The sequence below is a fragment of the Oncorhynchus mykiss genome, chromosome 15 (assembly GCF_057628025.1).
Source record: "Oncorhynchus mykiss isolate SJ-2025 chromosome 15, ASM5762802v1, whole genome shotgun sequence".
Lineage (NCBI taxonomy): Eukaryota > Metazoa > Chordata > Actinopteri > Salmoniformes > Salmonidae > Oncorhynchus > Oncorhynchus mykiss.
This window is the reverse complement of record NC_143036.1, coordinates 32,448,589-32,474,037: the sequence shown is the minus strand read 5'-3', so window position 1 is coordinate 32,474,037 and position 25,449 is coordinate 32,448,589. Positions and strand designations below refer to the sequence as shown.

The window sequence follows — 25,449 nt, the reverse complement described above, 5'->3', positions numbered from 1 at the left end:
AAAATAAAACCTCCAGACCAAATCAAATGAAATCAGTTCATGGCGACTGTATTTCACTAGCCGTATTTCATAAACATTTACAAATAGAGCAATTATCAACGAGAGTAAGGGGATCTGGTCTGTTTCTACGGTTATGCCTGTTATGTGTGGCACAGGAGAAAGCACAACGATAATAATTAGAATTGGCAGCACACTCGACAGACACAGCAGCACAGGGACTACAGTAAAACTTGTCCCAGCTGCCGTGGTAATGTTAAAAGAAAGAGTGTTGTTCAGACGACCCAAAAAGTAGGCGCGTCCACAAGAAGGAGGCGGGAGGCAGAGGAAAGGGGGAAAATGTGGGGTGAGCAAAATAAGAGAGACAGATTGAAAGGGAGTCGGGGAAAGAAATACGGGATAGAGGGGTAGAGATCGGACGGGAGAGAGAAACTGCATGGGAGTCTCTCCAATTTGATAGGAAGAGTGTAGAATAGAAGAGCGGACTGGTGGTGCATGCACTAAGCATAGCCTCTCGATCAGAGCACTTGACTGCGCTCATTCAAGAAAAACACACGCATACAAAAACAGACACACACACAGGGGAAGGAGCTGGGAGCCGGGAAGGCAACTCAAGACGAGAAAAACCGAATGGGGCAAAACGCGTGAGTTTGAGAACCAACAGAAGTCGCAAGGGGGAGCGGGGGTATTCCACAGGGGTGGGGAGGGGGGGGGGGGGGGACAAGCGCCAGCCAGCCATGGGAAGCAGAGAGGCGGGAGAGAGAGAGAGGGTAAACCAGAGGAACGTGTACCCAGCAGGACACAGACCCTCACCAGCAGCCCTGCAGCTTCCCAACACCAGACGGCCACTTATCCCAGAGATGACAAGCGGGATGAGAGGGGGCCGGATGGCTAGCTCTTGCTCCTGAGCAGTTTAACCAGGGGTGGGAGGGGGGTTGCAGTCCACAAATGTGGTCGTTGCGGAGGACCATGGGGCCGGGTCCATTACGGGGTGGCTGTTTGCTCAGGTGGCTGGGGTTGAAAATATGCCGCAGGAGCACGCTGGTGTTCGCCCTGCTCTGGTTCGGCACTTGGGTGTTCCTCAATGGCTTGGTGTTTGTGCACCGGACCATCCTCTCCGACTACTGCACGGATGACAAGAGCAAGAGGATACTGCAGAGAGTGGTGAGTAGCCTACGGGGGATGGAGGGCTCACGCTTACGCTTCTGTTTTGATGTTGACATTGAACTTGAGTTTAGTGTGTGTGTGTGTGTGTGTGTGTGTGTGTGTGTGTGTGTGTGTGTGTGTGTGTGACAAACATGCCACAAACCACATACTACAAACATGCCACAAACCACATACTAAGCAAAATAATATAACAGGTTAAGATACTGTAGAGTACACAGATTCAAATATTGACTGATCCAAACAAACTGACTTGGAAACAAAATATTTTCTCAGGGTAAAGTTATTTAATCAATCTGTCTTGGACAAATCCCTTTTTAATTCCACCAACCAACACTCACGCAATTAAGCTGAATTGACTCAACTGAATCACAACTCAATTGAAGAGCATTCCTAAGCAGTTGTAGACAATAAACCTCCCTTATTCTTAACCTCCTCTGGGCTGCAGCACAGCAAATTAGCGTTGTGTTATAAAACATTTTTTTAATACAGAGTGTTAAATCAACACTGAAAGTGTCAAGACTGAGGACCTACATAGACACCATAACAGTGTTAAATTAACACACGACTCTGTGTAAAGCTGAGTTCCTTGCCTTCTGAGTAAATTGTAGATTTACCACCCATGACTGTATTTGTTAGTGAGAGAGACATGGTTGTTGCATTTGGCCTTCAGTAAGTGATATCCTAAGTGAACATTTTATCATAATGTTTTTTTTATGAACACAATTTAACACTGGTCTGGTGTGTATGTATGTATGTATGTATGTATGTATGTATGTATGTATGTATGTGTGTGTGTTGTGTTATTTAAATAAAAAACACTGGAAAACTTGTATGTAGCCTATCACATTTATGCCTTTTAATACAATTGCTCTATGCGCCCAGAGTCCACAAACAATCCCAATGTTTACTTAGGAGACATAATTATCTCTGCGCTGCCATGCTCTCTACCAATTACACCGACTAATGTTTCAACCCCAGCATCTTTATGTAGCCCTAGAGGCATTTCACGGACTATGCATTTCGTGGACTGCAATTCTGTCTGGGATTACTTCTTGGTTCTAAAGTTTTCACATAAATCTCCCTTTGAACCAGTGGATTACACACAATGTTGTGAGTGCGATGAAATGGAGGAAAGGTGCAAAGTTCGCAGCATTTTTCCTGAAGGGAATTCCACTTACAGGGTAGAATTAAAAGATTAAACAAAAGTGACAAACAAGCGTGACAAGAGCAAACATAAGGATATAGGATAAATATTTGATTATCTATGCCTATTTGTGTACAATCTGCCCAATCAGATATACAGTGCCTTCAGAAAGTATTCACACCGCTTGACTTTTTCCACATTTGTTATGTTACAGCCTAAATTTAAATTTGAGATTGTGGGTCACTGGCCTACACACAATACCTCATAATGTCAAAGTGGAATTATGTTTTTTGAAATATTTACAAATGAATTAAAAAGGAAAAGCTGAAATGTCTTGAGTCAGTAAGTATTCAAGCCCTTTGTTATGAAAAACCTAAATAAGTTCAAGAGTAAAAATGTACTTAACATGTCACATAATAAGTTGCATGGACTCACTCTGTGTGCAATAATAGCGTTTAACATGATTTTGTAATGACTACCTCATCTTTGTCCCACACATACAATTATATGTAATGTCCCTCATTCAATGAGGGACATTACATATAATTCAATGTAATGTCCCTCATGCCTCGCAAAGAAGGGCACCTATTGATAGATGAAAAAGACAGTGAATATCCCTTATCCCCTATCAATACACCCAGTAACTACAAAGATACCGGTGTCCTTCCTAACTCAGTTGCTGGAGAGGAAGGAAACTACTCAGGGATTTCACCATGAGGCCAATGGTGTCTTTAAAATGAGGATGGATCAACAACATTGTAGTTACTCTACAATACTAACCTAAATGAAAAGAAGGAAGCCTGTACAGAATACAAATATTCCAAAACATGCATCCTGTTTGCAATAAGGCACTAAAGTAAAACTGCAAAAACTGTAGAAGAAATTAACTTTATGTCCTGAATCAACACAATCTCACACCAAATTTGTGCAAATATGTACAAAAAGTATTTCAGCAGATTTTGTGTGTTTTTGTGTGGCTTAATTCGTGTGAAAATACATTTTGGGGGGGGGCATACTTTTGAAGTTATTAGAGCAATGCATGATGGGCAATGGTGTTCTACACTTCCTTATTTCGTGTCCCACATTTATTTATATAAAAACCAACGTGTTAACAACCCACTATTGTTAATCAACCAGGTTGTCACCGCAATAATTATAATATAATAGTATCCTTACCTTTTTTATTAATGCCAATACGGTTTTCTATGCTTGGGATACTGGTGCACTTGTAGTCAGAAAGACTGTTTTTTTGTGTGGGCAACAGTGGCCTAGATGATTTTCTTCATAACACATTTCATATTTTGTGAAATGAGCCTGCATTACACAGATTTCTTCATAATGCATTTAATACAAGGCTCCACTTTTTCGTGTTCATTACACAATGGCTTTTTTGGGGGGGGGGGGGGGGGGGTATCGATGAAGGTATTCGATTGGGGAATGAGGATACATTATTATGATGGGAAATTATAATACACACTATGATACACGCACACAAACACTTAAACACATATACAACACACTCACTCTGTTTGTACTCATGTTATAGCCAACTCTTGATTTTTGTCTGAATTATTTGTAATAAAATATTTTTTATCTAGTTGTCATGTATTCATTATCTTTAAATGTTGGTAGTTTGCATCTGTCAGTAATGATTAACATGGTTAAATAGTCATACATCTCTGCTTGATTCAGCTTTTGATATATTTGGCATTTCTATACATTTTCTGTATTTCCACTGAAGAACGCAATAATTAATCAACACACTATTCAGCTATGGGTTTCACAACCTTATAATAATGATACAAGTTATATCAGCTTAAAAAGGGTTAATTTACAAAGTCTGGGGTAAAATATGTTTGGCAAAGTGGTATAGGAGAGTCTGACATACAACCCCTAACTTGAGTTCAGCCTTCCCCAATGAGAACCAAGAGCGGCTTAGCTTCATCATTCACAACTGGGAAAGGCCTAAATTCTAGGCTGTAGACAATCCTACATCCATCTCATTAGATGCATAACCTTTATTTAACTAGGCGAGTCAGTAAAGAACAAATTATTATTTACAATGATGGCCTACCAGGGAACAGTGGGTTAACTGCCTCATTCAGGGGCAGAACGACAGATTTTTACCTTGTCAGCTCAGGGATTTGATGCAGCAAACTTTCGGTTACTGGCCCAACTCTCTAACCACTGGGCTACTTGCCGTCCCAGATCAGAACAAGAGGGATCAACAGAGATTGATATTACTGGTTTCCATCCTTAAAAAGCATAGTTGTGTTTTGCCGCGTAACAAACATTATTTGTCTACCCATATGATGTGGATCATTGTCAGGTTATTAGAACATCGTGCTTGCAATAACACTTTAAACAGGCTGCTTGTAAATGTGTAGAATTAATTAACAATACTGAGTTGTCAACACATTTTTTATATATATATAAAAATGTGGGACACAAAAAAATGCAGTGTCGAACACCATTGCCCAAAATGCATTGCTCCAATAACTTTCATATGATATTCATATGAATGAAGTCGCATAAAAATTTGTTTTTCCCTACAGAAAATCTTGGAATCTGCTGAAATACTTTTTGTACATATGTGCACGATTGAGTGTGAGATTGTGTTGCCCAAATACAAAGCCTTATATTTGGGGCAAATCCAACACATGACTGATTACCACTCTTCATATTTTCAAGCATGCATCATGTTATGGGTATGCTTGTCAACGGCAAGGACTGGGGACTAGGATAAAAATAAATGGAATGAGCTAAGCACAGGCAAAATCCTAGAGGAAAACCTGCTTCAGTCTGCTTTCCAACAGACACTGGGAGAAGAATTCACCTTTCAGCAGGACAACAACTTAAAACACAAGGCCAAATATACACTGGAGTTGCTTACGAAGATGACATTGAATGTTCCTGTGTGGCCTAGTTATAGTTTTGACTTAAATCGGCTTGAAATTATATGGCAAGACTTGATAATGGTTGTCTAGCAATGATCAGCAAACATATTGACAGAGGTTAAAGAATAAAAAAATAAAAAAATTGCATATATTTTAGAAAATCTCTTAGAGACTTACCCAGAATGACTCTCAGCTGTAATCGCTGCCATAGGTGACTCTAACATTTATTGACTCAGGGGTGTGAATACTTATGTAAATTAGATATTTCTGCTCTCATTTTAAAAACATTTGCTTTAATGACAAAAAAAGACAACATGTGGTAAAGGCAAACACTTAAGTACCAATTGCTTATTGCATTGCTACATATTTAAATCCCAATGAACATTGCGCAAATCATTTTGGTAGGCAAGCCTGAACAAACAAAATACACAAGGTAATAATAGCTAGATTTCGTATTATGATTAAATGCAGGCAATCCATTGTCTCCCTTCAAAATTTACTCTGCCAACTTCATAAATAACGCCAAACATGCTTTGAAATTATGCAGCCATTCTAATAAATCATGTGGACAGACAAGAAATGAGCACAAAATATGCAAATATGGGTTGCTTTTGCAACAGGTCTTCAGTCAGTCGTTTCTGGTTTTGACTTTGTTGCAGGGCCTTATGTTGGCCAACCTTAAAATGTATCCCACTCTTTAGGGTCAAACTGACCAATGATTTACTGGTCAGCAATGTCAGCCAAGGTAGGACGCAAGTAAAAACACCCCAACTCTGTATTTGCTGTCTGAGTCTATATTCCTATTCAGACAAAGTTCCTGTTCTGTCTGATTTATATTCATCATTAATTGTTTGCAATAGTTGCAACACAATCATACTATTCATAATATGTACACACATACAGTACTCAGTATTTACTCTGAGTACATTCTGGTAAAATGTACAGATAAAAACATGTTAAGGCTAGGTGTGTAGATTTTCAAATTTTTAAGGGATATTTCATCATGGCCTATAGATTATTTAGCTTTCAATCTACATTTCATTGCAGAGGAGGCTATATATGTATATATATATTATGTGGCTTGAGGCGACCACTGAGGATTAGGTAGAAGTCATTAAAACTCGTTTTTCAACCACTCCACAAATTTCTTGTTACCAAACTATAGTTTTGGCAAGTCACTTAGGACATCTACTTTGTGCATGACACAAGTAATTTTTCCAACAATTGTTTACAGACAGATTATTTCACGTATTATTCACTGTATCACAATTCCAGTGGGTCAGAAGTTTACATACACTAAGTTGACTGTGCCTTTAAACAGCTTGGACAATTCCAGAAAATTATGTCATGGCTTTAGAAGCTTCTGATAAGGCTAATTGAAATCATTTGAGTCAATTGCAGGTGTACCTGTGGATGTATTTCAAGGCCTACTTTCATACTCAGTGCCTCTTTTCTTGACGTGGGAAAATCAAAAGAAATCAGCCAAGACCTCAGAAAAAAAGTTGTAGAACTCCACAAGTCTGGTTCACCCTTAGGAGCAATTTCCAAACGCCTGAAGGTACCACGTTCATCTGTACAAACAATAGTACGCAAGTATAAACACCATGGGACAACACAGCCACCAAACCGGTCAGGAAGGAGACACGTTCTGTCTCCTAGAGATTAACTTACTTTGGTGCGGAATGTGCAAATCAACCCCAGAACAACAGCAAAGGACTTTGTGAAGATGATGGAGGAAACAAGTACAAAAGTGTCTATATCCACATTAAAATTAGTCCTATATCAACATAACCTGAAAGGCCGCTCAGCAAGGAACCGCCATCAGCAAGGAACCGCCATAAAAAAAGCCAGACTATGGTTTGCAACTGCACATGGGGACAAAGATTGTACTTTTTGGAGAAATGTCCCCTGGTCTGATGAAACAAAAATAGAACCGTTTGGCCATAATGTCCATCGTTATGTTTGGAGGAAAAAGGGGGAGGCTTGCAAGCCGAAGAACACCATCCCAACTGTGAAGCACGGGGGTGGCAGCATCATGTTGTGGTGGTGCTTTGCTGCAGGAGGGACTGGTGCACTTCACAAATAGATGGCATCATGAGGGGGGAAATTGCGGCTATATTGAAGCAACATCTCAAGACATCAGTCATGAAGTTAAAGCTTGGTCGCAAATGGGTCTTCCAAATGGTCAATGACCCCAAGCATACTTCCGAAGTTGTGGCAAAATGGCTTAAGGACAACAAAGTCAAGGTATTGGAGTGGCCATCACAAAGCCCTGACCTCAATCCTATAAAAAATTAGTGGGCAGAACTGAAAAAGCGTGTGCGAGCAAGGAGGGCTTACTCCCCTGTCTCAGTTACACCAACTCTGTCAGGAGGAGAGGAATGGGCCAAAATTCACCCAACTTATTGTGGGAAGCATGTGGAAGAGTACCCAAAACGTTTTACCCACATTAAACAATTTAAAGGCAATGCTACCAAACACTAATTGAGTGTATGTAAACTTGTGACCCACTGGAAATGTGATGAAAGAAATAAACGCTGAAATAAATCATTCTCTCTACTATTATTCTGACATTTCTCATTCTTAAAATAAAGTGGTGATCCTAACTGACCTAAGACAGACAATTTTAACTAGGATTAAATGTTAGGAATTGTGAAGAACTGAGTTTAAATGTATTTGGCTAAGGTGTATGTAAACTTCCAACTTCAACTGTATATACAGGGACTAACATTGTCCCAGTGTTGCTATGGTTTGCTACGGTTTCCTGATGTGAAGTTAAGCATATCTACAGCTTGGAACAACTTCTCACATTGGTAAGGGGGCATATACACTAATTTCATCACTTCTCAGCTGGCAATAGGGACTTTGTGCTTTAGATAGCATCATGTAGCTATGCCTCTAAGCCCGGAGCAGACATGAAAGTGTCTGTATGTGTTCAGGACTATTGTCTATCTGTGAGGCGTTCAGTCAGAATAATCAAAGAACGGTAACATCCTCTGAGGATTTCCTCAGGTAGAGTCATATTTGTTTGTCAAGTTGTAATATCCATGAAATCTCTTTTCTCATCCATAATGATAACAGACAAAAGCAAACGAAGGGAAACAAAACAACAACAAAAAATGTAGACAGAGCTGAACTTCAATTTGAATATAACCTAAAAAAAACACTTTGGAATGCGTGCTTACTTCCTTACCTAACCACATAACCACATAAATACCTACAACACCACCCCACCCCTAGTTGTGCTACTGTATGTAATAGATAGTACTAGAAATATTAAAGTTTACAGGTTCTGATGTTGGATCTTAATTTGATCACCAGGTTTCAAGACAACTTTCCTGCAATGCAGGACATTTTGAACTTGTAGTGTATTTGAGGTTTTAAAAGGCATCTGCGGTTTGTAATTCCCACTTTGACTTGATTTTCCCTTAAGAAAAATGTATCAACCCCTTCAAAAATGTCCATTCATTATAATCCACCTAATAATTCACATTTCCTGTTGCTACAGGATTATTTTACTGCTCTAGCATACTGGCACAAATTAAGATCCTACATCTATATGAATGCTAAATTAACTAAAATTAAATTAATCTAAATTAACTAAAACTAAATCTTAAAGGATCCCATTCAAAAGGCTATGTTGTGAGTCCTCTTTTTAAACAGTGGAGCCATCTTTTCTAAGGTCTTTTGGCAGCCTTTGCCAGTTGAACAAACCCCTTAAGATTTTTACTGCACACCTTAATAGCTTTCTGCTCCAGGGCTTACACTACAGCTTGGCTATTTTATTATTTATTTATGCATTTAACCAGGCACAGATGGCAATGCCTGGAGATAGGGAGTTGTACCAAGGCCATTTCAATGTGAATTCTAATGAGGGTTGTGTTTCATAGGATAATTACAGTAGACTACTGTTTTAGAAAGTATACATAATACATATATATTATACTTTATATCTGGAAAGTAACTGTAAATATGATATTGTGTTCCTTTTATACCATGCCATTGTGTATAATATGATTGCTTAATAATATTGTGACAATTCCACATTTTGTTGTGTTACAGCCTGATTTTAAAATTGATTATCTTGTGATTTTTCTGTCACTGGCCTACACACAATACCCCATAATGTCAAAGTGGAACAATGTTTTTTGAAAATGTTACCAATTAAAACCTGAAATGTCTTAAGTCAATAAGTATTCAACCTCTTTGTTATGGCAAGCCTAAATAAGTTCAGGAGTAAAAATGTGCTGAAAAAGTCACATAATAAGTTGCATGGACTTACTCTGTGTGCAATAACAGTGTTTAACATGATTTTCTAATGACTACTTAATCTCTGTACCGCACAATTATCTGTAAGTGAATTTCAAACACAGATTCAACCACAAAGACCAGGGAGGTTTTCCAATGCCTCTCAAAGAAGGGTACTTATTGGTAGATGGGTAAAAAAAAGAAAAGCAGACATTGAACATCCCTTTGAGCATGGTGAAGTTATTCATTACACTTTGGATGGTGTATCAATACACCCAGTCACTACAAAGATACAGGCGTTCTTCCTAACTCAGTTGCCGGAGAGGAAGGAAACTGGTGACTTTAAAACAGTTACAGAGAGTTATGGCTATTATAGGACAAAACTGAGGATGGATCAACAGCATTACAGTTACTCCACAGTACTAACCTAATTAACAGAGTGAAAAGAAAAAAAGCATGTACAGATATAAAATATTCTAAAACATGCATCCTGTTTGCAATAAGGCACTAAAGTAATACTGCAAAAAGTGTGTCAAAAAAAATGTGTCATTAACTTTTTGTTCTGAATACAAAGTGTTATGTTTGGGGCAAATCCAATACAACACATTACTGAGTACCACTCTCAATATTTTCAAGTATAGTGGTGGTTGCATCATGTCATGGGTATGCTTGTAATCGTTAAGCACTGGGGAGTTTTTCAGGATTAAAATTACATGTAATTGAGCTAAGCACAGGCAAAATCCTAGAGGAAAACCTGGTTCAGTCTGCTTTACACCAGACACTGTGTCACGCCTGCTCCTGTTCCTCCCCTCCGGCATACGAAGTCGCCAGAGTACTAACCACCTTGTCCTGGGATTCATCATTACACAAACCTGGCTCTCATCATTACGCGCACCTGTGAGTCATTATGATTCACACATGTACTCCATTAACTTCATCATTTCCTCCCCTTTATATGTCACTCTCCCAGGTTCACTCACCAGTTGGTATTGTTCTTGTGTATCGGCATACTGCTTTATGTTAGTGTCATGTTCTTGGTTTTGTGGTTTTAATAAAACGTTTCACCTGCACCTGCTTCCAACTCACCGCCCCATCATTACACACTGGGTGTTGAATCCAATTCTCAGCAAGACAACCTAAAACATAAGACCAAATCTACACTGGAGTTGCTTACCAAGAAGACAGTGAATGTTCCTGAGTGGCGGAATTACAGTTTTGACTTAAATCTACTTCTAAAACTATGGCAAGACCTGAACATGGTTGTCTAGCAATGATCAACAACCAATTAGACAGAACTTGAAGTATTCTTAAAAGAATAATGGGCAAATGTTGCACAATCCAGGTGTGTAAAGCTCTTAGAGACTTACCCAGAAAGACTCACAGCTAATCGCTGCCAAATATGCTTCTGCTAAGTATTGACTCAGGGGTGTGAATACTTATGTAAATTAGATATTTCTATATTTAATTTTCAATACATTTGCAAAAAAATATTTAAAAAATCATGTTACTTTGTCATTATGGGTTATTCTGTGTAGATGGGTGAGCGAATCCATTTTGAATTCAGGCTGCACCACAACAAAATGTGGAATAAGTCAAGGGTTATTAATACTTTCTCCTATGGAGATGGAACAGGTCATGAAAATAGAATATAATATTAATATAATGTATGTGGTAACTTTTGTGTTTTTTATTATGTGCTAGTAAACCAGCTGTTTGAGACTAAAAACAATATGACAAGGGCTTGAATCCCACAGCTAAACGATCAGATCATGCAACACTAGACTACTGAATAAAGGGGTTTAGTTTCCAAATAAGCAGCAATGAAGTTGTGCACAGTGCATGCATACATAATTATGGGATACTAGTACTTCCAGTGAACTGGACTTCTCGATAAAAAACAGGCCACCCTCTCAGTGCCCTCAAAATGAATGTATTTATTGTTCTTCTTCGTTTAAAATGAATAAACACAATAAAGTCCACCCCACATTCACACTCCACACAATAAGAGCAATTATGGCTTGATGATTTACAGTCCTGGCTTACATTGGCTGTGATGAGTGAGTCCAAATAATTATCACATTGTTCCCGTTTAGCAAATCGAGCCAAATGTATATAATCTAGGCTACAATGTATATATTTTAAACTATTGTCTGTCGAATAATGGGGAACAAAAGGTCTTCTCTGGACGTATTTGAGCATATCTTTGTTTTCGGACAAATTTTTCCAGTGAGAGAAATCTTAGTAGAGCTAAGGCCACTGTTGTAGGACATTCCAGACATGCCGACTCTGACCAGTGCTTGGGCCAGACTGCGCTCCGCTCAACGGTCCGCAGCACACTGGTCCACTGCACTTTTCTTGTGTGAAACTTGTGAACTGTCATGTGAACTGAAGCCACTACAGTTCAGCCATTTACAATAATTGTACAAAATAAGTATGCTTTTAATAACAGGAAACTAACCATATTTATGACACATGCATTGAACTAATGTAATTCCGAGGGATTCGTTTGTTATTACGTAAATGCGAAGGGACATTGCGTTATTTAGCTCCCTTACCCATTAGCGAATAAGATTACAGAATGGTGAGTACTGTAAAACCTATACTGCCACTTCCAGGTAGATTCTCTTCATGGGTAGATAGATGGCTTCGGTTTTCATAATAAGAAGTGTGTGTAAACAGGCAGCAGTTTGTGAACTTTGTCTGTTTCGATTGAATCCCAGTCATAGAATAGGAATAAAACATAAATGGTACAATTAAAAGGTAAATGTTTTATAATAGAAAAGTGGACCAATCTTTGCAGTGGTGCAGACGCTTTAGTAAACCTTGCCATTGGGTTACATAAAACAATGAATGTGATTAGCTTTTATTGGGCCTTTTAAAGTCTATGTATTTGGACTTTAGTATATGGAACGTGCTCCAGAGATGGAGTTTGGGCTTTGCCCAGCCAGCAGCTATTTCCCTGATTCTGATTGATGGTCAATAAATGTTTGCTTTGTTCATTACCTTTTTGGGGATTTCGAGACATACAATGTAAAAGGAGGAAAAGAACAGAAAGCAAACACCTGCTGATTTTTTGTTGTTGTTGCTGTTTCGACCCTGTAATCATGATGATGTGACTTGGCTGGTCAACCGAAGGTTCATTAATGACTTGGACTACTTCAAAGTCTGGAGTGTGTTGTTTCCCTGAGCCCACGTATTCACGTCATTAGCTAGAGTTTGAAATGCCAAACAAACATGCTGTGGGCGCCAGCAGGGCTATTTATTGACTTGAACTCTTGTTGCCGTATTTTGGCTTCTCTGTACATATCCACATCTGACAGTATGACATGTGTAACTATAGCTGAAGCCACTGTTTCTCCACAAAGCAATTATATGTACATTGTAAACGCCAATGCTTATACAAAATGCCAGCAAAACATCATGACAGAGTCCAAACACCACAGTGGGAAAGTTTACATACAAACAGAAGCTAAAAACAGCTGCAGTCTGACATTATGCAAGTCCCAGGAAATCCAGGGAATTAAAAATGGATGTGCGGAACTTGGATGCCTTGCTGAGGAGGGAAAAAAAGAAAAGAAAAGAAAATACACGATTTGGCCTGGGCTAGATGCCTAGGCTGGGATATTATGGCCACGGCACCGGTTAGCCTACACAAGGCCGAGAGATAGCAGGGGTGCATTAGGGGCCTCAAAATAATTGCAGGGGTCTCTGAGTTCAGCTCTCTAAGGATAAGGGGAGGACACTTAGGCCTTTCAGATGGCTGCAATGACCGTCAAAACTATGTGATACAGCTCAAGACAGGCCACTTTCATTTGTGTTGTCACCCAGCCTAACAGATAGCAAAGTTGGAGAGCAGGAAAGTCTGCCAATGCAACCATAGTATGAGACTCAATATCAGGCACAAGCCAAGCAGAGAAGAATGAGAATACTGGATGAGAATAACTCTTTTTCATTTATTTTGTGAAATATACACTACCGGTCAAACGTTTTAGAACACCTACTCATTCAAAGGTTTTTCTTGATTTCTACAATTTCCTCATTGTAATAGTGAAGACATCTAAACTATGAAATAACACATATGGAATCATGTAGTAACCAAAAAAGTGTTAAACAAATCAAAATATATTTTACATTTTAGATTCTTCAAATAGCCACCCTTTGCCTTGATGACAGCTTTGCACACGCTTGGCATTCTCTCAACTAGCTTCACCTGGAATGCTTTTCCAACAGTCTTGAAAGAGATCCCACATGCTGAGCACTTGTTGGCTGCTTTTCCTTCACTCTGTGGTCCGACTCATCCCAAACCATTTTAATCTGGTTGAGGTCGGGGGATTGTGGAGGCCAGGTCATCTGATGCAGCACTCCATCACTCTCCTTCTTGGTAAAATAGCCCTTACACAGCCTGGAGGTGTGTTGGGTCATTGTCTTTTTGAAAAACAAATGATAGTCCCACTAAGCGCAAACAGATGGGATGGTGTATCGCTGCAGAATCCTATGGTAGCCATGCTGGTTAAGTGTGCCTTGAATTATAAATAAGTCAGCAGTGTCACCAGCAAAGCACCCCCACACCATCACACCTCCTCCATGCTTTACGATGGAAAATACACATGTGGAGATCATCTGTTCACCCACACCGCGTCTCACAAAGACACAGCAGTTGGAACCAAAAAACTAAAATTTGGACTCCAGACCAAAGGACAAATTTCCACCAGTCTAATGTCCATTGCTTGTGTTTCTTGGCCCAAGCAAGTCTCTTCTTCTTAATGGTGTCCTCTAGTATTGATTTTTTTGCAGCAAAATCAACCATGAAGGCCTGATTCAATCAGTCACCTCAGAACAGTTGATGTTGAGAAGTGTCTGTTACTTGAACTCTGTGAAGCATTTGTTTGGGCTGCAATTTCTGAGGCTGGTAACTCGAATGAACTTATCCTCTGCAGCAGAGGTAACTCTGGGTCTTCCATTCCTGTGGCGATCCTCATGAGAGCCAGTTTCATCATAGCGCTTGATGGTTTTTGCGACTGCACTTGAAGAAACTTTCAAAGTTCTTGAAATGTTCCGTATTGACTGACCTTCATGTCTTAAAGTAATGATAGACTGTTGTTTCTATTTGCTTATTTGAGCTGTTGTTGCCATAATATGAACTTGGTCTTTTAACCAGGTGACTTCCTCATGAAGCTGGTTGAGAGAATGCCAAGAGTGTGCAAAGCTGTCATCAAGGCAAAGGGTTGCTATTTGAAGAATCTCAAACATAAAATATATTTAGATGTGTTTAACACTTTTTTGGTTACTACATGATTCCATATGTGTTACTGCATAGTTTTTTCTTCTTCTACAATGTAGAAAATAGTAAAAAAAATAAAGAAAAACCCTTGAATGAGTAGGTGTTCTAAAACATTTGACCGGTAGTGTACATATGATTATGCCACATGGACCAAGTTGTTGTTATGTTAATGATTTTGTAGCACATCTGCAATGAACATAAAACAATCACTAAATTGTAATGAATATAAATAGTCCACAACCACAGTTTTCAATTATTATCAGTGAAGTTAATGTTCAATTTCGTGTTATTTTACCAATTAATTAACTTCAATGTGTCACTACATTGTGCGCATGTGAAGTATGACCTATGCTTGTAAGCTTGCAATTGCAATGCAAGCCTACAAGCCTAGAGAGGAAAGGGTGTGGAAGGACCAATAAACATCTGTGAGGGTTGGTGATAAGAGAAACAAAACTATGCCTAACGTGTTAATGCCATGCCACCCAGTCAAGGCTATTAAGCATCTCACTGAAATCTTGAGAGAATCAAGATGACAGCTGTTTACTTTGGAATGTAGGCAGAGAGGGAGTTTCTATGTAATCCCGCTAGGAACACTAATCATTTCCAACCTCTGGATGTACATCTATGCACTGAGATGTACACCAATCACATTGGCTCGCGAATCGGAGACATAAAAAGCAGGTTAAATAGAGGGCGAAGCTGTATTGTAGTGGGATGTAATTTAATTCACCATCAACTGGAACATTTTCAGAAAATGTACTGCCTTGTACAGGATTGTCCATTTTCATTTCAGTAGCACAGTAATACAGTGCCATTCCCTTATTAGGATGTGATGTAGACTACAAATCAAATTTTTCAAATCTGCTGTTCAAAAATAAACGTTGTTTCCTGCAAAATTGTTGGTGCCTCGTCATTTTAGAAGAAAAAAAGGATTTGCAAAAAACACAACAACAATGTTTTGTGACTCTGCCATGACAAGCTTACTATGTACACCAAAAATAATGTGATTTTGTCTGTGTGTGTCTCTGTCTGTCCCAGTGTGAGGAGTACCGCGAGGGCGCCCTGACTGGTGACCTCTGCGAGGACCTGTGCGTGAGCGGCCAGGTTGAGTACAAGCGCTGCCTCTACTACGAGAATGGCAAGAAGGTGATCGAGGCTCGGTGGCGTGGCACTCCTGTGGTGCTCAAGTCCAAGCTGGAGAACTTCTCCTCCTACGAAAGCCTGGGCCTCCTGGAGTACCAGGACCCGGCCGAGGAGCTCGCTCCCCTGGACGTGGTCTTCTATGCCACCCTGGAGATCAGGAACTCCCTGGGGCTGGACATGGGTGGCAACGCCTCACTGCCACCGCTGTGGGGCCAGAGGCTGAGGGAGCGTGGGCGGCCCTACTCGCGGGCAGAGCTGGCATCGCTTTGGTCCCTGCTCCAGCAGGAGGAGTACGTCTTCCTGAGGGTGCTGCAGGACCTCAGCCGCCATGTGGCCAAGGTGCTGGGTTCCTGCGGACACTTCTACGCTGTTGAGTACTTGTCGGCGGGCCACGCCTGGGACCAGAACATATTCTCTCTGGAGGAGTTATCGGCGGGCCCATGGACGGCGAGGGACATGGTGCACCGCATCGCCCTCAGCTTCCTGGACATGGCATGGCGCTTCGACAATGACTTCTCGCACCGCCTCCACCTGTGCGACATCAAACCAGAGAACTTTGCCATCCGGAAGGACCTTACGGTGAGCTGACCACGTTCGCACACATACACACACACACACACATATGAACACACTCACACACAGAGTACACTCATAGACACACACGCACATGCTTCAAAGCAATACGTTGCTGACTCTTTCACACAGGAACGCTAAAACAGCACGGAAGTCTCATTTGGAGATAAACCTGTCATTAAAACTGTCCCAGAGCGGCTGCTGGGTACCCCTCACAGATCTGAGATCGGCTTCTTTTTAGTGGGGGAGTTCAGATTCTTTCTGTGTAAACAAGAAACGGTCAGATTTAGCTCCCTTTTTTCATAGTAAAACAGTAATTAATCCACACAATAATACTGCAGCACATTCATCCGCAGAGTGCAAACCATTTGATGAGAACAACGCGCCATCTGAAGAATGATAAGGCTCCAAGTTGTTTAATTGTTTCCAACAAGGTTAAAAAAACAGCCGGTTGTGCCATTTTTCACAATTATATTACGTTGCTTTTTAACGTGGAGGAAGCCCATGATCCAGGCAACACACCGAGGAATAGGATTAAAGATGTATTTAAATATGCTTGTTGAGGACACCCCTTATGCATTCCACGATATAAGTTTGTCTGAGTTTCACCTGAGTTTCTCTGTGTGAAACCTATACACCTTTGGCTGACTCTGACCTATGAAGGACTGAGAGCAAGGTGCATATACACCTCACGTTGCAGTATTGTACCCCAATTGTGCCATCAGGGTGTCAATAATCAGTACAAAACATGTTTTATTTCTGCTGATGGGGGATTCAAAGCATAGACAGATATCCAAAATGAACTCTTTCTGAGTAACCTAGATGAGACAAGAGGAATAAAAAGTGAAAATCATTAACACAAAAGCATAGTGTTACCATAGAGGGTATTACAATTTATTAACAGTCCTCTCTGGTAGGCACCATTTTCATTTTATTTCCATAAAAATGTGATAAACTTGCCAGGGCCGTGAAGAATAAGCTGTTTGAGCAATCAATGAAAAACATATGTATTGTCTTTAGAGTGAGTAGATGTATTTATATTTTCATTCAACTTGGCTTAAGTTGCTGTACACCAATTGCTCATGTTGGCGGCGGTACCCGAAACTGGAGAACATTAGTTTGATGAGGCCCTCGATGAGATAACTATTGTTATAAGGACATCATTTAGTTTGCATAACAGTTAGCATGCCAAAAACCCAAATGATCTTTCGAAGTAAAAAAAAAAAAAAAAAAAACATGCAAGAAAAAAAGAAAGATGGAAGCTTTTACAATTTATCGACAGCGTAGAAAGTAAAGAGATGACGCTGTTTGAAATGAAATATATTATTCTCGTCCCTATTATGGTTTACATCAACCGTGAGCTCATTTGATAGTGTGGACAAAGACCAGGAGGAAGGAGAGGAGTCCAAAGGAGACATGTTATTGTCTATGTTTCGGCTGCTGCGTCGTCAAAAACAGTATCCTTTCAATCCCTCCTTTCTTTTTATCTCAAAAGTACATGTATATAGCTCCAGGTGATACTTTGTTTTTTTTTTACCGTGCAGCTGATCCCTTATTTAGTTTTCTCATGTGATAATAAACAGAGGAAAGGAATTCTCTGTTATATACTGGGGGGGTATATTGAAAGGGTGTATTGTGTGCAGTATATTAAATGTTGGGGGGGGGGGGGGGGTATACAGTATAGGGGCTATATTGTATATTGAAAATATATTAGGAGTATATATTTGGTTGGCTTGCGCCGTCGCATTAGCAGTGGTAAGTGATACATAGGATACCAATTATTATCATATCTGTCAGATCTACAGCTCCTTAAAGCGCTATGCTGATTTAGCTGGACGTGATGGATGAGTGAAGAGCAATGTCGAGAATACCATCTCTTATGTTCACTGATCACTAAGGGCTCTATTCAGTCTGTATCGCTGAAGCATCACAGATTGCGCACTAGAAAAATTAAGGTCATTTCCGTTTGAGCCGACATACCGTGAATGCAGTCTCCTTGACCAGGAGAACATTGCCTTTAGTTGTCAATCACGCTACGAAGCTTCGCCTTCCGCGATACGGATTGAATAGAGCCCTTAAGATTCTTTCTACCTTTCAGAATTCGACAGTGACTTGTTTTTTTGTTTGTTGGTCTTCTGACACGTTTGCTACAAATCAGCTGAAGCTGACATGAAGTGCTGCAGTGGCGTCATTCCTCACGGGCCGTCACTTCAGCAAAGAGGACGATTATAACAAGCCATAGAGATGAAACAGAATCCCAACGCCCTTAAACAACAGCATGTGTGAAAATGTTTTTTTTTTTTTACTGTATAATTCCATGTCAATGAGATTCAAAATATCTCCCACAGGAATAGCTGCAATGTGGTTATTCTTGATTTATTCCTTTTGCTTAAAAAAAAAGAACAAGTGGTGAATGAAAAGGGAGGTAGAGGAAAGTAGTGAACGTAAGTGAAGATACTGAAAACAAACAAGGCTAAATAAAAATACCTTTGATTGATTGATACAGCTATTAAACCCTTGCCTCTGGGGTCAATGTGAGCTCCGGAGTTGGCAGCAATGAAACTCCGGCACTTACTCACCTCTCTCTGTGCTGTTGTGCAGGTGGTGGCTATAGATGTGGACATGGCTTTCTTCGAGCCCAAAATGCGAGACATCCTCGAGCAGAACTGCACTAATGACGACGACTGCAACTTCTTTGACTGCATCTCGGAATGCAACATGAAGACGAACAAGTGCAGCTCAAAGCGGAGGAATAGCAACCTGCAGGTAAGTGTGATTGCATCGAAATATGAACGTGATTGCATATTATTTTCAACTCACTCTACATCTCACCATTAAGTAAGTTATTCAATTCTTGGGTTGGTTGCTCCTCTGAAGAGCTAAACAGGAGCACTCAACTTTGAATTATTTTTAATTATGAATGTGTAGTTGAGCGCTTCAAGGAATGTTAATTGCTTATGAGAACACTATGGAATTTCAGTGCATGATTATAATACAAGAACCAACCCAAGATAGATAAGACCTCAAGAGACTATTTCTCACTTTCGCTGTAAACACAGAGGAAATCATTTTCGCTGTAAACACAGCAGTTGTCAGCTTTAGCAGAAATCACCTTTACCGCCCGGGATTCAATACGATCGTGTTTTTTGTCAGCATTTTAATTGCTATGTTTCCGCGTTTGCGGAGACTATATCCACAGTTGACCTTTCAATGTTGACCTTTCAATGGCACATTGTTCAAATCAGCGATCGGTTTGAAACCCGGCGCAATGCAGACGCAATGCAGTACAAAAGCGCAACATGACTGCAAAAGAGACAGGTTGGAATGTCTGAGAAATAGTGGACAAATGAAACTTTTTGGTAAATTAGTGGTGTTTGAATTTGTTGATAAAATGCGGGACATGATTGTTTGGTTGCGGGATGCTGGACAAAAGGCCAAAATGCGGCACGGTCCCACACAATCCGGGACATGTTGTCACCCTTGTCAATACCTAGTCTTTGACATAATATGCGTCCAATTGATAAGTTGAAATACTGTCGTCACTCATACTGCCGGATGCCCTGGAGAAGCAGAGAGCTCCCAGACAATGTCGCATATGTGATGACACCAGGTCCACCTCAAGGCCACAGGTGGCTGCTGCGAATGATACCTTTCCTCCGCTCCTGATCACTTATCGCGACCCTCGCTGACCCCTACCTCTCCATTGTACTGCCTGCCATCCAGGAGACAATGGTGGCTTTGTCTTTAAACGATTGCGGGGGTCAAGGAGACGATTTGTGTCTCGGGGGCTCTCGTCCCCTTCAAACAGGCGTGTAATAAGAATATGACTGATGATGGCCCCGGTGATAATGAAATAAGAACTAAGGAACAGTAGGTTACTCTCACAATGACCAACCCCCCTCCCCTTTTCTCTTGTCCACCCCTCTTTCTTCTCCTCTCTGACTGTCCACTTCTGTCATCCCCCCTCCCCCACTTTCCTTGTGTTTCTGACTGTCCCCTCCTCTTCTCTCCCCTCTCTGTTACCCCCCTTCCTCCGTTCCTCTTGGGTCTGCCTCACCCCCTCTTCTCTCCTCCTTTCTTCGCTCCTCTCTGGACTGTCATCCCGTCTTCTCTCCCCCTCTCTTCTGCTCTGGACAGGTGATCTGTCAGAAGATCTTCAGGCCCTGGTTCTCTCCCACACTACTGGGCGCCAAGGCGGGCCTCCCCCTCCAGGTGGACCTCCAGCGGGCGGTGCAGGAGTGCGCCGAGACGCCCTGGGGAGAGGACGAGGAGCATCCCCAAGCCGTCCAGAAGCGCTTGCTGCACCTACTTACGCGCCTTCTCCACCAAGGGACCGCCTCTGAGCGTGGGGGCGCAGATGGAGAGGGCATTCACTCCCACACAGCTCTTAACTTCTGAGACATTGCACTGTTCACTCTCACAAAAACTATACACTGAAGAAAACAGTCATATTGGCTTCATGAGAGTTATTTAAAGTGTCTAGATGTTTTGTGATGTGGTTCCTGCGGACTGATACTGGTTGTTGATGTAACAAAAGATGCACTGATGGTGGTAGTACTGACTATGTGTCTTTAGTACCTACGGTAAGCAGACAATGGCAGTTTCTGAGGTATAACTGAAGCATCTGCCAATAATTGGTGGTCTATCAAGCAAGTGGTTCTTATTTGAGTCATCATTACATTAAATAAATGCAGATACTTTCTTTGAACCCTTTTGTACAGTCGATCTATTACTATGATCTCATGTTGATCACTAAGGATATGCCCCTTTTCTTCAATTTCCGCCCAAAATGACATACCCAAATCTAACTGCCTGTAGCTCAGGCCCTGAAGCAAGGATATGCATATTCTTGGTGCCATTTGAAAGGAAACACTTTGAAGTTTGTGGAAATGTGAAATGAATGTAGGAGAATATAACACAATAGATCTGGTAAAAGATAATACAAAGAAAAAATCTACAGTTCTTTTGTATTTTTTTTGTACCATCATCTTTGAAATGCAAGAGAAAGGCCATAATGTATTATTCCAGCCCAGGTGCAATTTAGATTTTGGCCACTAGATGGCAGCGGTGTATGTGCAACGTTTTAGACTGATCCAATGAACCATTGCATTTCTGGTCAAAATGTTGTATCAAGACTGCCCAAATGTGCCTCATTTGTTTATTAATAACTTTTCATGTTCAAAATGGTGCACTCTCCTCAAACAATAGCATGGTATTCTTTCACTGTAATAGCTACTGTTAATTGGACAGTAAAGTTAGATTAACAAGAATTCAAGCTTTATATCAAATATGTCTATGTCCTGGGAAATGTTCTTGTTACTTACAACCCACGCATTAGCGTTAGCTCAACCGTCCCGTGGAATGGACACCGATCCCAAAGAAGTTATAAAAAGTTACTTCAGTAACAGTCATGCAGTGTGACACACATAGCTTTTTAAAAATGTTTCCCAATATCTGTTTGATACCCGATTGCAATCAACTAGCCAAACTCACAGCTGCCTGTTGTCAGATCTGCCTTTTGTTTCAAGTAACATGTCAACACCTTCCAGGCTAATGGACGGGGAGAAGTATAGATCAGAAACAGCGCTCGGTTCCCACCGTCTGGCCCAGTCGCTTGTTCCAATGGGAAATGGCGATGCTGTCGGGCAAGTACTCCCCTTCTCTCTACAGTGGACTTTAGCTTCCAAGAAGATCAGGTTCCCTACGCTCTCCAGCTGGTTCACCACAGGATAGGGGGAGGAAGGAGACGAATCCCAGGCTTTGGACGGGAAGGGCGGGTGGGATGAGGGGCAAAACCCATCACATCCACAGGGGGCATTGAGAGTGTGACACGGACCTGGTAATCTGGTAACATCTTACCTGCAAGTGAACTCCGGCCCTATGGGGACCTACAGGGAGAGCCACTGATTTATGTTCAAGTGTCTCAGCTTTCTCTCAAAACACAGACCTCTGCAGCTCCCAGAGTCTCCAAGGTGATACTGAGGGTCTGGTTTGGATCTACTCCTAGGGACTAAGCCAGGGGATGGTGGAGATACTGTAGTATGAAGGAGAGTGAGAGATGAGTGGACTCTAGGTTCTAGGAAGGTCTTCAGCTGGATCACTGTCACGTTCGGAGATAAACAGATTAGTTTAGATAGAGTTACTGTAAAAGGGAGAGATGGAAAAAAGGAATGAGAGCGCAAGAGACTCTTTCCAGTCCCTACTGTCAACATTCCACTACCTCATCTTCATGGGAAAGAAAAAGCCATGGGCTTTTATTCCTAGGTTCAAGTGTGCAGTGGAAATCTGCTGGCCTCTGTTTTTGTGTGTGCAGACACAGACCTCGTAAAACATTGAGTTTTATAAGATTGGATCATAAAACCGGCGTCATCAGCGGTTGCATCCTGTTCATACTCTAACTCTTCTAACAAACATAAGGGAAAGTGTCACTTGATATGCCTGACCAATGATGTTCTGAAGTTTTGTGCTGTCTCTCCCTGAAATCATGTTTAATATCAACCTATCAGTAATGTGATGATCACAATGTCCCAATAACTGTCTGTTTCATATTGGACAAGGCAGATTTCATGAGTTGACGAGATACTATAGCTTGGAATAATTATCTACATTTAATGATCAGAAACACTTGGGACTTGGGAGATAATGCCCCCCAAGTGAAATTAATTTTTTAAAAAGCACGGTTTGGTAAGATTTAGATATGTGCATAATGTCTATCCTTAGGCAAACACATTTTTAAGGGGAATAAGTGGGCAGATTTTTGTTGTTTTTCAATAGAAACAAAAACTTTAGATAGGTGTGTTTTGCCCCAATATCTGGGCAAAATGCCCCCTGAAGATTAGTGTGTTAAAATCCATTTTATTTAGTATTTTTTTTGTAATTGACTCCTAAAAGCTAAAGTCTAGGTATCTTATTTTAATGAAAAAATCTCTGAAATAATCTCACTATTAATATCTTCACTATATTGAGGTTTTGATGTAAGTCAATTGTACATTTTTTATTAAATTTACATTTGTTCCCTTCCTGTCCAATCATCCTAAAGTTTCTCAAAATTGACTGTGTAACTCAAAGAAGTTACTTATAGCTGATTTGAAAAATGATAATAAACAGTGCATAAAAACCGAAAATATCACATTACATACATAAGTATTCAGACACTTTACTCATTAATTTGAAGCACATTAGGCAGCGATTACAGCCTCGAGTCTTCTTGAGTATGACGCTACAAGCTGGGCACATGTATCTGGGTTTCTCTCATTCTTCTCTGCAGATCCTTTCAAGCTCTGTCAGGTTGAATGTGGAGCGTCGCTGCACAGCTATTTTCAGGTCTCTCCAGAGATGTTCGATCGTGTTCAAGTCCGGGCTCTGGCTGGGCCACTCAAGGACATTCAGAGACTTGTCCCGAAGCCACTCCTGTGTTGTCTTGGCTGTGTGCTTAGGGTCATTGTCCTGTTGGAAGGTGAACCTTCACCCCATTCTGAGGCCCTGAGTGCTCTGGAGCAGGTTTTTTTCTCTGTATATTGCTCTGTTCAACTTTGCCTCGATCCTGACTAGTGTCCCAGTCCCTGCTGCTGAAAAACATCCCCACAGCGTGATGCTGCCACCACCATGCTTCACCGTAGGGATGATGCTAGGTTTCCTCCAGATGTTACGCTTGGTTTTCAGGCCAAAGAGTTCAATCTTGAGTTCATCAGACCAGAGAATCTTGTTTTTAATGGTCTGAGAGTCCTTTATTGGTCTTTTGGCAAACTCCAAGCGGGCTATCATGTGCCTTTTACTGAGTCGTGGCTTCCATCTGGCCACTTCACCAAAAAGGCCTGATTGGTGGAGTGCTGCAGAGATGGTTGTCCTTCCGGAAGGTTCTCCCATCTCCGCAGAGGAACTCTAGAGCTCTGTCAGAGTGACCATCTGGTTCTTAGTCACCTCCCTGACCAAGGCCCTTTTCCCCCGATTGCTCAGTTTGGCCAGGCTGCCAACTATTGGAAGAGTCTTGGTGGTTCCAAACTTCTTCCATTTAAGAATGATTGAGGCCACTGTGTTCTTGGGGATCTTCAATGCTGCAGGAAGGTTTTTGTACCCTTCCCAGATCTATGCCTCTACGGACAATTCCTTTGACCTCATGGCTTGGTTTTTGCACCTTATATAGGCAGGTGTGTGCCTTTCCAAATCATGTCCAATCAATTGATTTTACCACAAGTGGACTCCAATCAAGTTATAGAAACATCTCAGGGATGATCAATGGAAACAGGATGCACCTGAGCTCAATTTCAGGTCGCATAGCAAAAGTACTTCCTTTTTTATGTTTAATATATTTGTACAAATTTCTACAAATCTGTTTCACTTTGTCATTGTGAGTTATTGTGTGTAGATTGATAAGGAAAAAATATATGTAATACATTTTAGAATAAGGCTGTAACGTAAAGCAATGTGGAAAAAGTCAAGCGGTCTGAATACTTTCCGAATGCACTGTAAATAGCGTATATTTGATGGTCCGAACACATTCTGTCCCTTATCAACAAGAATGACAGAAAATAGTCAAGACAACTAGCTTAATCGAGCCTCCGCCATGTATATCTTAATACTTTCTGAATGCACTGTAGGTACCATTGACTTGCATCGATTGCCCTAGGGGCATTTTGCCCCCACTGGATTTTGCCCCAAATTGTACTACTATATTAAAAATCCAAATTCCCCCTTATTATTTAATTATGTAAGCAACAAGGCATAAGGGGAGGTGATATATGGTCAATATACCACGGCTAAGGGCTGTTCTTAGGCACTACGTAATGCAGCCCTTAGAGGTGGTGTATTGGGCATATACCACCAACCCCTGAGGGGCCTTATTTCTAGTATAAACTGGTTACCAATGCAATTAAAACAGTAAAAAAAAATGTTTTGTCATACCCGTAGTATACGGTCTGCTATACCATGGCTTTCAGCCAATCAGCATCCAGGAGCCAAACTACCTGCTTTATCTTTAGGCTCCCCTACTGGTATTTTTT

The 25,449-nt window shown here is 40.9% G+C and overlaps 1 protein-coding gene across 1 annotated transcript; it reads left to right on the top strand.

Annotated features, from left to right (window-relative positions):
* Nucleotides 1-300: 300 nt before the first annotated feature.
* On the top strand, nucleotides 301-21,158 carry dipk1c (divergent protein kinase domain 1C). Its single transcript, XM_021563079.3, has 4 exons — nucleotides 301-1,161; nucleotides 15,773-16,456; nucleotides 19,052-19,216; nucleotides 20,588-21,158. The coding sequence occupies exons 1-4, from the start codon at nucleotides 946-948 to the stop codon at nucleotides 20,846-20,848; spliced, it is 1,326 nt and encodes a 441-aa protein (XP_021418754.1). The 5' UTR covers nucleotides 301-945; the 3' UTR covers nucleotides 20,849-21,158.
* Nucleotides 21,159-25,449: the final 4,291 nt, after the last annotated feature.